The sequence below is a fragment of the Choloepus didactylus genome (genome assembly GCF_015220235.1).
Source record: "Choloepus didactylus isolate mChoDid1 chromosome 11 unlocalized genomic scaffold, mChoDid1.pri SUPER_11_unloc1, whole genome shotgun sequence".
In the NCBI taxonomy this organism is placed as follows: Eukaryota; Metazoa; Chordata; class Mammalia; order Pilosa; family Megalonychidae; genus Choloepus; species Choloepus didactylus.
The window spans coordinates 544,979-558,815 of record NW_023637577.1 but is presented as its reverse complement, the minus strand read 5'-3'; the positions used below and the strand labels follow the sequence as shown (position 1 = coordinate 558,815).

The 13,837-nt window shown below is 56.5% G+C and overlaps 3 protein-coding genes across 5 annotated transcripts; 1 reads left to right on the top strand and 2 right to left on the bottom strand.

Moving 5' to 3' along the window:
• Nucleotides 1-2,526: 2,526 nt before the first annotated feature.
• Nucleotides 2,527-4,677, bottom strand: RAB24 (RAB24, member RAS oncogene family). Its single transcript, XM_037823140.1, has 8 exons — nucleotides 4,204-4,677; nucleotides 4,049-4,117; nucleotides 3,781-3,859; nucleotides 3,617-3,684; nucleotides 3,441-3,540; nucleotides 3,165-3,215; nucleotides 2,980-3,042; nucleotides 2,527-2,866 (listed from the first exon to the last, which is right to left on the bottom strand). Exons 1-8 carry the CDS (start codon nucleotides 4,318-4,320, stop codon nucleotides 2,802-2,804), a joined length of 612 nt encoding a protein of 203 aa, XP_037679068.1. The 5' UTR covers nucleotides 4,321-4,677; the 3' UTR covers nucleotides 2,527-2,801.
• Nucleotides 4,678-4,823: 146 nt separating this feature from the next.
• PRELID1 (PRELI domain containing 1) lies at nucleotides 4,824-8,102 on the top strand. Its single transcript, XM_037823136.1, has 5 exons — nucleotides 4,824-5,063; nucleotides 5,610-5,835; nucleotides 7,004-7,117; nucleotides 7,232-7,310; nucleotides 7,537-8,102. The coding sequence occupies exons 1-5, from the start codon at nucleotides 4,972-4,974 to the stop codon at nucleotides 7,683-7,685; spliced, it is 660 nt and encodes a 219-aa protein (XP_037679064.1). The 5' UTR covers nucleotides 4,824-4,971; the 3' UTR covers nucleotides 7,686-8,102.
• A 218-nt stretch (nucleotides 8,103-8,320) lies between these two features.
• Nucleotides 8,321-13,524, bottom strand: MXD3 (MAX dimerization protein 3). Of its 3 annotated transcripts, XM_037823138.1 has the most exons (7): nucleotides 13,267-13,366; nucleotides 12,923-13,065; nucleotides 12,545-12,650; nucleotides 11,850-11,879; nucleotides 11,606-11,720; nucleotides 8,929-9,097; nucleotides 8,321-8,851 (listed from the first exon to the last, which is right to left on the bottom strand). In XM_037823138.1, the coding sequence occupies exons 2-7, from the start codon at nucleotides 12,990-12,992 to the stop codon at nucleotides 8,724-8,726; spliced, it is 618 nt and encodes a 205-aa protein (XP_037679066.1). In that variant the 5' UTR covers nucleotides 12,993-13,065; nucleotides 13,267-13,366; the 3' UTR covers nucleotides 8,321-8,723. The 3 variants fall into 3 exon arrangements, 2 of the variants coding, with proteins under 2 accessions (XP_037679066.1, XP_037679067.1); XM_037823139.1 differs by lacking the exon at nucleotides 11,850-11,879; XR_005214817.1 differs by lacking the exon at nucleotides 8,321-8,851 and having other exon boundaries at nucleotides 8,970-9,097; nucleotides 11,606-11,879; nucleotides 13,267-13,524.
• Nucleotides 13,525-13,837: the final 313 nt, after the last annotated feature.

The following is a 13,837-nucleotide window of genomic DNA, read 5'->3' as shown; positions in this document are numbered from 1 at the left end:
CTTTTTATTGGGATACTGTCATCATCTTGGAATTTGTCAGCCAGGAGATCAGAGGCAGCCAAGTGTCCTAACCTGTCTGGGGTTGCGGCAGGAAAGGAGCTACCTCAAGCTCCTTTTCCTGCAGAGGAGCGCTTGAGCTGTTCGGATGTTAGACATTCCAGATCATCTTGAGCTAGGCCTCTGCTGCATGAGACTTTCATTGGCTGTGGCCTCTCAGCCAAGCTTTCTAGGGCCAGTGCAGCAGGGCCAGAGGTTGCTGTAGTATAAATTGAAATTAGATGATTGCTTTGTACACAAAAAAATGTAATGATGGTGCTAATTTCCTAGTATAAGTAAGCACTGCCAAGGGATGAGGGACTGGTGATAAGAAATCTGGGTTCCTGTTTGGGAGGAAGAGGCTTTGTGTGGCAAGGTTTCTTTGAGGCTCTACTAGAGGTGGGGAGAAGGCAGAGCCTCAGTGAAGCCAGCACCCAACCCTGGAGTGCTCCAGTGGAATCCAGAGGTGGAAGATGCACCATATCCTGATGAGGGTGGCCATTGAGTTTCTCAGGGCTGGGGTCACCTTGTCCATAGCCTCCGTCCACACTGCCTGGGGAACAGGTTGGTAGAGAGCTCTGGGTGTGGGGTCTCCTTCGGTTCCCTCCTGCCCCTCTCTACCTCTTCTACCCTCATGGGAGCACCTCTATTGCTTATGACGATGAAGGATGATATTTCTTAAGGAAGTGGAGAGAGTTTATTTTCTTGAGAAATCCACAACCTGGGAAGAAATGTTTCCTACCAACATAAGCAAAAATAGCACACATTAAACTCTTATGTGGTCCCTTCTCTAGAATGGCTTTCCCGTAACTTTGAAAACATCAGGCTATTGAGGGGCTTCAGAAGTTACACCCTGGAAGCCAAGCAAAGCTTTGAGGACAGGAGGTGAGCAGAGAGAGGAGCAGATCGAATGATTCTGGTGCTCTAGACTTCCAGGGTAGGGGCAGAGAGGTGTCTCCAGGTCTGAGGTGGGTGCTGCCTGTGTGTGCCTGTAGGTGAGAGTGTGTTGAACATGGGTGAGTGCAGCACACAGGAGCTCACAGAAGAGCAATTTTTCTAGGTCTTGGCAAAGAAGCAAGCTGACAATAGAGGTCTATGTTTATATTTTTAAGAAAGGGGTGGGGGATTCAGCTGAGGTCCATCACTGTTTTTTGTTTTTTTTTTTTGTTTTGGCCCCTCCTCCCCATAGATTGTCAGCTGTAAGTGAAACTCCTAGTTGAAAAGAGGGAAGCCCTGTGCTAGGAGTCCCCATAAACATGTACTGTAATTCTTTGTATATAGAAAAAAATTACTGTAAAGTAAAGTTTAACTTTACTCTTAACGGCCCTTGCCCTGTGTTTTGTTTTATTGTCCGTGGGGAGAGGCCTAACAGGAGGGAGGAGTGGTTGAGAAGAGCAGAAGGCAGCTTGCATTTAGTTCCTGAGGTGGGGCAAGGGGGAGCTGAGCCCTTTCTCTCCTATTGGGAGTGGCTGTTGTGCATTTCAGTCCCTCCACAGGAAGTCTCCATCACCCATAAAGGAAGGGTATTTTGAGGAATTGGTTTTTAAAAAGGAAATGAAACCAAAGCACTTTCTGAGCATCAATCTGACCATCTTGGTCAAGTTTCTAAGTCTTCAGAGGCAAGTACCGGGCATTGCAGAAGACCCGGCCCGGGCCTAATGCAGAGAAGCTGGGGCAAAGGCTGAACAGGAAGGTCAGGCCCCACCCTTTCCATACCAGAAAGGACTGCAATACACTTCCTCTTTCCTGTTTACAGTAATACCTAGCCTCCACATATTTGGCCCTCCAAGGCCCAAAAATATGCTTTAGCGGAACCGTGGGAGTTTGCCTCCCCTTCTGACCTAGTCCCGAAATTTCTGCTCTTTCAGCCAAAAGCCATTAGAGGCGAATTTGGGAAGACGAGCATTTAGTACTGTAGCTACTTTTCACGTGACCATCTTCACAATACTGAAATAGATAGTGGTCACCTCATTTTGCCAACGAGAAACTCGGGCTGAGGGTTTAAGTCCCTTTATGAAGTTAGTAGCTGAATTGGATCCTGGTCTAGATTCATAAACTCCTTCTGTCTTGCAGGACCTATGTTCTTTCCACGTGTTAAACCACCTTGTACCATGTTATTGGGAAGCTCAGGGTCTTAGTCACAGGCCTGACTCATGAGCCCAGACATGACAGTAAAGAAAGCCAGACCAACCTTTCTTGAGGTAGGGGTGCTTGACCCTTTTATCTGTGGACACCTTTTAAGTGCACTCCTTGTTCTTCTTGGCACTCAGAAGTAATAATGAGCTTTGTACTGCCCTAACTCCAGCTTCTCACCTTATCTCTGTCCCCAATAAGAACAGGAAGGGGCCCTTTGTTTCCAGTATCTCACCCACAACCAGTAGGGGGGCGGAAATGAGAGGTGGGAGAAGCCTTTGCGTAGGAAGTGAGGTCAGCCAGGTGGCCCCAGAAAAAACTACGTGTCCAATCTACACAGCAGGGAAAGGGGCTGAGTGTGATTCACAGTGCATTGATTTTATTTACAGATCAAAAGCCACTTAAGTAATCTGCAGACATAAGTGCTGTCCAGAGCAGAAGCCCAGGGTCCAAATCAGTCCCCCTCATGCCCATCAGTCAACCCAATGCTGCCTCCGTTCCATGGGCCAGCACAGGCAGGTGCCACTTCTGCTGCCATGGGGACCTGGGGTAGCACAGACATTTGACCACCCAAGTCCAGACAAGAGCTGGGTCCAGCCCTTTTGGGGAATTCCAAGCCACTGGGTGGTGACTCAGTGATGACAACAGCTGTAGAAGTAGGGATTTGCCTTCTGGCCCAGGTCCACGCCCTTGTCCTCTGTCAAAGAGAGATGGCAGCTCAACACCATTCTGGGGATCAGGTAACGCGTGAAGGGGGCCAGGTGCCATTGGGCCTACTGAAGTTTCCATAGAGGCTGGGAAAGCACGCACCTGTCATCACCTGGAAGGCAGCCACACTGACGTAATCCTCTGCCACTTTCTGGAAGAGCTCATCTGGCAGGAAAAAGGATGATCAGTGAGGGCCTAATGCCAGTAGCCCTGGGATCACCCAGTGACCCAGCCCAGTAGGCTCTTCTCTGGTGACTCCTGCTGTGAGGCCTCAGGATGGCACTTACCCACGCTCTGGCCCGTCTTGCTGGATGTTTCAAAGAGCTGAGCTTTAATACCTGTAAAGACAAGTGACTAAAGCTTCATACCTGAGAATCAGATGAGCATGGGACAAAGGGGAAGGCTAGGAGTTCAGGGAATCTCCTGGACTCCACAAGCTCAGGGAGGCCAGAATGTGTTCCCAGGTGCCCTTACCAGGGCAGCCAAGGAAGTCCCTGTTTGCACTGACCCACCTAAGCAGCCACTTCTCCCCCCTCACTCCCAGGGGGCCGAGGAGCAGCTACCCTCTGCATAGTCCTGGACGTCATGGAAGTCCACACGTCGACGACGCCTGTTCTCCTCCAGCAGGTCACTCTTAGTGCCGCACAGGTATATCTGACAGCCCTAGGAAAGAAGGCAAGGTCAGGGTCATCCTCACGAACCACAAGGGCCCCAACCCTAGCTATACCTGACCACTTACCTCCTCCAGATTGCGCAGTTCCTTCACCCAGAACTTTGCTCGCTCAAAGCTGCTGCTGTCTGTGAGGTCTTGGAGGAATGGGGCATGCAGACGGCACAACCTAGGGTCAGGGGCTGTTCTCTGAGGTCAGCCTCGCACCCACCCCTAATGCTTCCCCTCCTTACCATAGCACACGATGGCAGCCTTGGCACCTCGATAGTAGATTCGGCTCATGGCCTCGTAGCGCTCAGAGCCTGCTGTGTCCTGAAAGGCAGACAGGAGGAGGCTCAGGGGCTGAGTTGCTGAGCTCTTCCCCGAGATTGCAAACTTGAGGCCACTTTCTCCAGACCCCTATTTTCTAGATGAGAAAACTGGAGTCTAGAGAAAAGAAATGGCCTCTCTGAGGCCACAACTCAGCTAGTGATGGGAGGACTACTTGCCCAGGAGACTTACCCAAATACCCAAAGTCACTGTCCGGTCTCCGACGGACATCACCTTGGCCACGAAGGCAGCCCCGATGGTCTGCGAAGACAGGGAAGAGGTCAGGGCCGCGAGTGCGGGCTAGCCGCCCCCTCCCACCCAGGCTTGACCCCGCGGGGAGCACTCACGTTCTGATAGGGCCCCACCAGGAAGCGGTCGTGCACGTATCGTTCCACAAGGCTCGTCTTGCCCACGTACTCCTTGCCCAGCATCACCACCTTGACGTCCACGCGCTGCCCGCTCATGCTCCCGGGGCCGCGTCACCCACTCGCGGTCCTAAGCCGGGACGGGAGGCAAACGCGGATCTCCGCTCGGCCCAGGCAGCGCCCAAGCCTCAGACCCCGACCCCCAGCGCCAACCTACGCGTCGGGCTGGGGCTCCGATCCGGCCTTGCACCCTCGGCAGCACCCACGCCTGACCCCCGCTCTTCGGCCCCGGGAGCTGATCCTCCTTTGAAGTGCCCCAGACACCGTGGCGGCCTGAGAGCGCGCGGGGCAGCGCCCTCAACGGCGCTGCACGCCGCCGCCCAGCTCGCTCGCTCGCCGGTCCGGCTTAGGTTCCGCTCCGGCTCGGATTCCCGGTGCAACCCCGGCTCCGCTCCGACCCCGCTCCGGCCTGCAACGCCGCGACTCCCGCGGGAGGGGGCGAGACGGCTAGGGGGCGGGGCCTCGGGATCACGTGCTCTGACGCCGGAAGTGGCGGGTGCCGGGCGGCTGCGCCGGAAGTGGCGCGCGGGCCGACAAGTCCTCATGGCTGCTGAGGGTTGGGCACGGTGCGGTGCTGACTGAGTTGCGAAACTGGCGGGCGTTCGCCGAACCCCGGTCTGGTCTCCGCGTGCCCCCCGGGCTCTGCACCCCTAATGCTGCGCGGGTGCTGAGCCCGCTCCGGCCGGGACGATGGTGAAATATTTCCTGGGCCACAGCGTGCTCCGGAGTTCCTGGGACCAAGTGTTCGCTGCCTTCTGGCAGCGGTACCCGAATCCCTATAGGTACGTTGCCCTGGAAGGAGCAGCTCCCTTCGCTGTTTGGAGATTGAAGCGTGGGCAATCCCCGAATAAGAGGGCTGGGAAAGACTCGAACACCGAGTCCGAGGTGGGGAATCGCCAGGACGGTGGCGGGCTTTAGAACACTTAGGATCTTACAGAGGAAGTGGTCAGGCTAAGTCTGCAAGGTCCTGGAAGGAGACTGGGGCTGGGCAGTCGTTTACGTGAGATCCTGGTCAAAGCTTTGCTCATCTGAGTGAGGAGACCGGACGAAGCGGCAGCACAAGATTGGGAGGGGTCTTGGCTACTTCCCAGCCTGAGGCGCTCTCGGGTGTTGCAAAATATCCTGAGGTTCAGCCCAGGAATCCGGGCGTTTGGGCAGGAGTTGGAATTTGCCCTGGGAGAGGCTCAAAGGACTCCAGTTCAAGTCTGAGCCCGAGTAAAGATGACCTTGCAAGGCTCCATGAACCGTGGCCACACTGGGCGGGGAGGCTCCAGGTGGACACCCCAACAGGGGCAGGTTCTCAAGGATCACCTTCACTTCCCCTGCAGCAAACATGTCTTGACGGAAGACATAGTTCACCGGGAGGTGACCCCTGACCAGAAGCTCCTGTCCCGGCGACTCCTGACCAAGACCAACAGGATGCCTCGCTGGGCCGAGCGACTGTTTCCTGCCAATGTTGCTCACTCGGTGTACATCCTGGAGGACTCTATTGTGGACCCACAGAATCAGACCATGACCACCTTCACCTGGAACATCAACCACGCCCGGCTGATGGTGAGGGGGCTTCTGTGGGCCGAAAAGGGTCTGGGTCATTGAGGAGTGAGGACACTAGAGTACCACCTCACTCTCTTCTATTCACCAGTCTCTCTGGACCTATCCTTTGTCTCATTCATATAATTGGGGGTGAGAAGTACCTTTTTTACAGTCGTTGCAAATCACTTAGCACCAGCACATGCCTAGGTTACCCGGCCCAAAGGAGTGAAACTGGAGGTAAAATAGGTGTCCATGGAGCCATCAGGGTGCCTTGGATGTGCCTGGGAGGGAGAGGGGAGAAGTGGCCCCTCACCCCACTTTGACTAGAGGAGTTCCATTTTTATGTGTTTTACTTAATGGATTTCAGCCTAAGGTTTAGGGGAAAGGGGTTCCATATACTTTAAAAAGTGTTTGAAGACCCATGGTATAAGGAAAGATCTATGGTACTTTCTCACCTGTGAACGTTCAGAAAGCTTTCGGAGAACTCTCATTTTTTCTCAGCGAATCTTCACATTAATCCTGGGAGGTGGGTGTGACTCCCTATTGTGCAAAGAGGGAAGTGAGGTTCAGAGAGGGGAATTGTCCTCGTAGGTCACAGAGCAAGCAGCTGCCTTACTCAGCTGACAATATTCTGCCCCAGACTTGTCTGAAGTCTTCACAGATGATTATCATGAGGGCACTACTTCTGTCTTCTGTGAATTACCAAGATAGGAATCCAGCTGTGAGAAGTGTCTTCTAAATGTTTCCTCTAGAGGTACTGGTCCTTTTTCTCCTCTCTGGGAAAGAGCTGCAGTGACCATCAGATTTCCATTTTTATTTGGACTGTTAGGGAGCGCAAGAACTGCAGTGAGTGGAAGTCAGGCTAAAAACACTGCACGTGTCTAGACATAAAAGTACAAACAGGAAATCCCAGACCAGGATGGAGCTGGAAGGCCCTCTGCTGATCCCAAAAGTCCATGTATTTTCTGGTTTGAATGGTCCAAAGAGAGGTTTTAGAGAGCGAAACATCTTTTTTATGGACGCCTTGCTGTCTCTCCTTAAACGCAGTTTGCCGGAATGCAGTTAGGGGAAGGAACAGATTTTCATTGTATTGCTTCCACTCATGAAAAGAGGCAAGGGGTCAAATTTGGGCAGGTGGGCAAAATCAAAACGTCCTAAGTGATGTAATTGGCCTTCCTTCCCTGCACAGGTGGTGGAGGAACGATGTGTTTACTGTGTGAACTCTGATAACAGCGGCTGGACCGAAATCCGCCGGGAAGCCTGGGTGTCCTCTAGCTTATTTGGCGTCTCCAGGGCTGTCCAGGTGAGCAGCATGGTGGGAGCTGCTGGGGCTCTGGGACCCAGGGCATGTGGCATAGGTGCTGGGTTGGGGGTCGATGGACAGCTCAGAAACTTTTCCCTCCTCATCTATTGTCAGGAATTTGGTCTGGCCCGGTTTAAAAGCAACGTGACCAAGACCATGAAGGGTTTTGAATACATCTTGGCCAAGCTGCAAGGTGAGTACTCTGGGCAGTGCTCTCTATAGGGAGAGGTTGGGGTCAGGCACCTGTTGAGCCCTGATGGGTTGGAGCCAGGTTCTGTCATTGCCCCACTCTGACCCTGGGACTCCTTTTCTGTACCATGGGGCCTGGCCCACAGACGGTGAATTTGTTTTGGGAAGGGGTGTGATAAGCTGGGTCTTCTTGGCATCATCTGAAGCCAGCCCCCTGGCCTTTGCTACAGGTGAGGCCCCTTCCAAAACATTTGTGGAGACAGCAAAGGAAGCCAAGGAGAAGGCAAAGGAAACTGCACTGGCAGCTACAGAGAAGGCCAAGGATCTTGCCAACAAGGCAGCCACCAAGAAACAGCAGCAGCAGCAGCAGTTTGTGTAGCCAGCCTGAGCCCTCCCACCACCACCACAGCACACCAGAGAAGCCAGCTCAGCCCTCTCTGCCCTTTCCCCATTGTACCTTATTATTAAAAATCAGCTTCCAGCCCTAACTGTCTGGGTGGTGGGTTGGGGCGGGTGTCCTGTCAGGCCTCTACTATACCCCAGGCCCATTACCCACGCCTGAGCTGGGCCTGCTTATTCCCCCGTTGGGCAGCTGAAAACATTGAAGCATAGAGAGGGGTGCTGGCTTGCCCGGGATCATGGACAGCATGCAGGTGAAGCGGCAATAATCTCTAGACTGTAAGCTCCATGAGGGCAGGAATCCTTGCCTTGTTCTTTGATGTGTCCCAAGTACCTGGAACAATACCTAGCACATGATAGGCACTCAATAAATAATTGTTGGATTCAGTTAGCCCCAGCTCAGGAGTCTGAAGCTTCAGTTTGAGCCTCAAGTCCCCTGTTCCAGCCTTTGTACCTCAGAGAGGCTGCACCACTCCGCCTCAGGGATGCATCGGACGTGCATCACCTGGCACGACCGGCAGTGTTAGAAGCGGCCACTGATGTTATTTCCTCTTTGCCAGTTTCATCTGTGACTGGGAGTTCCCCATTTTCATCAGGCAAGACCAGGGACAGAAGTTACAAAAAAGGCTTTTAATGAAAATACTGTACAGCATCTGTGAGAGACCCATGCTAGGGGGCAGGGCCTTGTCCAGGGAGAGCTGCGAGGCTTCCTGCCCCACATTGAGGGTAGCAGAGCCAAGTGCTACAACAAAATGCCTGGAGGGGCAGCCCCCGTGACTTACCCTGCAGGACTCGGGGAGGCCTGGATGGCCCCTATCCTAGGAGTCTGGGCAGCCAGCCAGCAGTGGGTAAGGGGGGTCAGCACGTGTTCCCACACAGGGTCTTTTTGTCCATTCCAACAGGAGGCAACTCCCAGCAGCCCTTGAGGCTTGGGGAGGAGGGCTCCTGCCTGCCAGGATAAACCCGGCGTGAGCGGAGGGTAGTCTGAGGGCAGAAGCCCCGTCCTGGGCAGTGAGGGTCATAGCCAGGGGCTGGCGCCGTGTGAGTGGCTGTGTGAGTAGCTATGCTCCTGGCCGGCACTGAAGCCCCGCAACAGCTCCGCCTCGCCTCCAAACACCAGGCTCTCCACGTCCACCTCCAGCTCCTCTGCATGGGGAGAAGTCCTGTCAGAAGGCCTGGTCACCGGGGCGGCCCACCCCCACCCATCGGCCTGCAGGCATCACCTTGGTCGGAGGAAAGGCCCGAGGAGTCCAGGCTGTCAGCCCGCAGCCGCTCCCACTCGCCCGCCCCCGCCAGCCCCCGGAGCTGCTCCAACTGCCGCCGCAGGCTCTGCTGCTTGCTGCGCAGCTTCTCCTTGAGCCGCCGGGCCCGCTGCTCCTGCTCCTCCAGCTTCTGCAGATCCGGATGGAGCAAGGGCCTGGGGTCAGAGTCAGTTGCCTGGGGGCCTGGGCCTCACCCCAACACTGCTCGGCAGCAGGCCGCGGCCACACGAGGCCCTCTGCCTGCTCCAGACTCTGTCTGGGCCCCACAGCCCCCAGAAACACGGCCCCCTCCTGTCCTCCTACTCCATTAAAATGGTCTGTGAGAGTTCTGTCTGGAGGGGCATGGGAAGGTACCACAGTTTCAAAGCCCTCCAGGGCCTGATCGAGTGACATAAAAGTGGAGGACACTGGTGTAAAGCAAGTGGCAGTGGAGGGGACTGGAGGGAACTGGGACACTGGGTGGCTGGGGGGAGCTGTCTGGCAGGTGCCTGCTCCCACTCAAACAGGAAGCCACCTCCGTGTTCCAGCCAATGGTTGCCACCTGGATCTGGCCTGGTGTGCCAGATCTCCCAGTTTCCTTAAGAGAAGCTGGAAAGTCAGACTTGCTGTGTCAAACCTTTTAAATACTGCAAACAAATTTAAAAGTTTAGAAAGCTACAGACCAAACAAAGGCTGGTAGTTTGCAGCTCCTGATGGCGCCTCCCAGGGAGGAAATCCAGGGGTCCTCAGCCTGCAGCACTAATCACTTCCCTTGTCCCCACCCCCCACCCGGGCTCAGCCGGCCTCGAAGTTCCAGGGACTGGAGGGCTCAGGCTCTCCCGTTCCTCCAGAATCAACCCAGGTTTACACAGAGCCCTTGGTGGGCACAAGTCTGCATTCAGTTATTCAGCAAGAAGGGCACAATTGCCAAGGGGGCGTTTGGATGGGGTATAGAAGGATGGGTAAGAGTTGCCTAGATAAAGATAGGGGAGGGAGAAGAATCCAGGCCAACGTTGACGCAGAAGAGCCTATAGCAGTCAGCTCTGTATGTGGGGAATGGGGAAAAGATGAGACCAGAAAAGCAAGTCAGTGGCAAGGCCTGGATGGTGAAGGGCCTTGGGTTTCATGGGAAGTAAGGAAACAAAACTTGGTTCCATCAGGAGCCACAAGAGGATTTTCAGCAGGAGATGGATCTGAGTAGATCTGTGTGCTGCCAAGACCATTCTAGGGCAAGGTGAAGGAAGGACAGCCTGGTGGAGGCCAAAGAGGAAGAAGGAGGCTAGTGTCGATCAGTCCAGGAGAGGAGGGGTGAAGGGACTTCAAGGAGAGATCCTGCCACCTACAGGGCACACATCAGCCATCCGAGTGCCAGACCAGGCATGCTCCATGTGAAACACTGGGCCACGGTGATGCCAAAGGTAGTCAGAGAGTAGTCCCTGACCCTGGAGCAGATGAGGTTGGGGGTGCCTGAGGGAAGGGAAGGAAGTGGGGAGATGGAGGACATTCCAGGGCAGGGAGAGGGGGCAGATGATCAACCATGGTGGGTCACTAAGAGCAGGACAGGGTTGGGTGTTGGAGACTCTGAACGGCCACTACAACTGGGAGTTGTCAAAGGCACCTAGTCAGGGAGAGAGGTCAAGGCGTTTTGGGATCACTGAAGGTCCAGAGCAAGCCTGTGACACAGGGTGGGGAGGGGCAAAAGTGGGACGTCAGCCCTTTAGCCCATTCCAGATCCCACCAGAATGTCACTCAGCCACCAGGCTGAATGGTTCCCACACCTGACTTATTTGCTTGTTGGCACATCAGTCTGTCTCTGCCGTGGACCCCAAGCCTAGAGCAGCCCCTGGCAGAGCCAGTGCTCCATAAATACTTGTGGAAGAAAAGAATGCAAACCAGGGGCCCTGGGTCTGGGTCCTGAATCTGCCTCTCAGCTGTGAGACTGGCCCTTAGCCCGGCCTTGCCTCCATTTCTTCCTCTGTCAAACCATGCCAGGAGGGCAAGAAAAATCCTGTTGTTTCCAAAGCCCCTTGTCAAATCCCAACCTCTGTGGGGCTGGCTGGCTGAGGCTTTGAGTCGGTACACCCCACTGCTGTCCACCAGGGGGCACCGAGCTCAGCCCAGCAGCAGCGGGGGACCAGGGAGGACCCCTGCCTGCCTGGGGCTTTCTCTGTCCTTTCCCTTTCCTGGTCCCTGCAGCAGCTGCACAAAGTGCAACAGGACAGACCACTGAGGGCAGAAGGCCTTGAAGGAAGGGGACGGGGGCGGGGCCAGGGCCAATCCTCTACAACCCAAGGGACCCTTCCAACTGACCTATCTCAGAATCTTTCAACCGCCAGCCCCGCCCCCAGACAGATGAGGAAACGGAAGTCCAGAGAGGCTGTGACTTACCCAATGTCTCACATTGGGATCTAAGTAAGAATAACAGTAATAACAACAGTTAACAGTTATTGGATGAACTCCTTTAAGCTTCGGAACAACCCTCTGGGTTATTTTCTGCTCTTCTTCCCATTTAACAATTGTGGAAACTAAAAGCACAGGCAACTGTCCAGAGTCACAAAGTTGGGCTCTGGCTTCGGGCCTCTTGTCCCAGTCCCTCCATGTTACACCCCTCCAGGCACCCTGGCAAACTGGCCCCAGGGGCCCAGGGGTAGCCCCTTACCTGGATGTGCACCCTGGCACGGCGCAGCAGGCTCAGCGTGGTATATCGGGCGCAGTCAGCCCCCAGTGGCATCTGCTGCTTCAGCTGCTCCAGACACCGCTTCAGCTGGGCCCTCCTGCAGGGGAAGGGGTCTGGAGGGCAGTGCCAGCCCTGACTTGCTGGCCAGAGGGACAGCAGAGGAGGGGAGGCCAGAGGGAGGCGGGTCTTGGGGGCCTCGTGCTGTCAGGGCAGGGCTGGGACTCACCTGCGCTTCTCCAGCTCGTTGTGCACAGACCTGCCAATGCCAGGGAGGGTGGGGTGAGGGGTCGTCAGCTACTGCCCACATCACCCAGGCCCAGGCCCCCAGTGGCTCTGTATCTCCTGCAGGTGTCTGCCCAAACAAGCCCCCTCTGGGGACTTTGTGCTGGCCTCTGGCACCAGAACTCCCAAGCAGAGACATACACAGGGAGCCAAATGCTAAGACAGGCCCTGCCCAGCCAGTCAGGAAGGGCTTCCTGGAAGAGGTGACTGGGCCCAGGAATAGAAGTTTCCAAAAGCAGGCTGGTGGAGACAGGGGCATTCAAATTGGAGGGAACAGCATGTGCAAGGGCTTGAGGCAAGAAGAGCAAAGGAGGCAGCCTGTGGGGGAAAGTGAGTAGTTAGATGGGTGGAGTGTAGGAGTGTCAGTGGAAGCAGGCCCCAGGACTGTGGTTCACAGATCCTGGCACATCGGGCGTGCTCAAGAAATATCCTTTGAATGAAAGGGAAGGTTCTGAGTATGTTCTGCCTCTTGCGGAGTTGGCAGGAGGGGGTAAGATATTTAAGGGTCGGAATGCCTCCGGGAGCAGAGGACCTGGCTCAGAAGATGCAAGCAAGAGGAAGGAAGCAAAGAGGACAGAGGAGGGGCACGAAGAGGGACAGCGCCCATCCCCCCTCCCCGCCACCCCTGGCCCTCCTCACCGCCCACTGTCCAGCGCGCCAGGAGCTTCGGGGACCCGCTTCCTCCTTCTGTGTACCGGGCCCGGACTGCGGTGCGGGCACAGGGACGCGTAGCCATGCTCGGCTTCTGCCAGAGAGAGCCCCCGCCCGCGTCAGGCTGGGGCCGGTCCCCGTGGGCACCCCTTGCGTGGCACGGCAAGGGAATGTCTTTTGAGGCCGGAGCCATTTCCCCAACTCATCCCTGCCTTGCCGCCGGTGCACTCCTCTCGAGTTGACGGCGGGGGAGCCCGGGACCACTGCTCTAGGACCCTGTATTCTTGGAGATGGGAGCCAAGTCCCAGGCCAGGCCCTTGTCAGCAACATCCCCACCCCGGAGTCCGGCCAAAGGTACTTCCTCACCTCTCTCGCGCCGCTCCAGGTACTCCGCCGCCTGCAGCAGGACCTGGATGTTGCTGGCCACCGGTTCCATGTCGCCAACTGCTGGCGGCGGGCGGGCCTGGGGTGCTGGCCTGAGCAGCCGCTGCACTTTTGTTACAATGTAACTGACACGGTGCAACAAACACAGGCGTTCGGCCCCGCCCCCAGGAACGCTCCGCCCCTTCCCCGCCCCCAGGAACCGCAGCCCGCCCCCCGCGAGCCCGCCCTCCCCGGAGCCGCCTGGGACCCTCGCGGGGCTGGAAGGGGCGCCGACTCCAGGCCTGACCCTTGCGCGGGCCCCCGGGCTAGCGGGGGCTGCGTCTTACCCGCTTCGTTCGGTGACCCCGCGCCGGGGCCGGGAACCTCAGTTTCCAGCGCCTCGCAGGTCGTGCCCAGCGCCCAGAGCGGCCCCTTGGGGACCCGGCCCCGCCCCGGGAGCCACAAGCTAGGCCGATGCACGTGGGCTCCGCGGAGGCGGGGCCGGCCGGGCGCCGCTCGCCCATTTGCCGATTCCCTCCTGCGGCCCGCTGTCGTCATCTTCGGGGCGGGGCCGGGGAGCCTCTGAGTTGTTATTGGCTGGCTCTCGGCCCCGCCCTCTCCCGCCGCTGGTCAACACATTTGGGCGGGAAAAGGAGCAGGTTTCAAATTTGAAAACCAGGGCTATGGGGGCGGGGCTGAGCGGGGAGCGGGGCTGCAGTGCGCAGGCGCCGAAGTGGGGGGGCGGGGTCGTTGCTAATCCAGCTCCTGCGCTGAAGGTGTGTCCACACGCCTTCCTGCCGTCTGCCATCTGCCTCCGCATTGTGTTGAGTGGGAATAACCCTGCCCTGCGGACCTCCTGGCTCCTCGCTGTCATCTGCACGGACGCTCTTGTTGCTACGAAAACGTCAATAGGGTAAC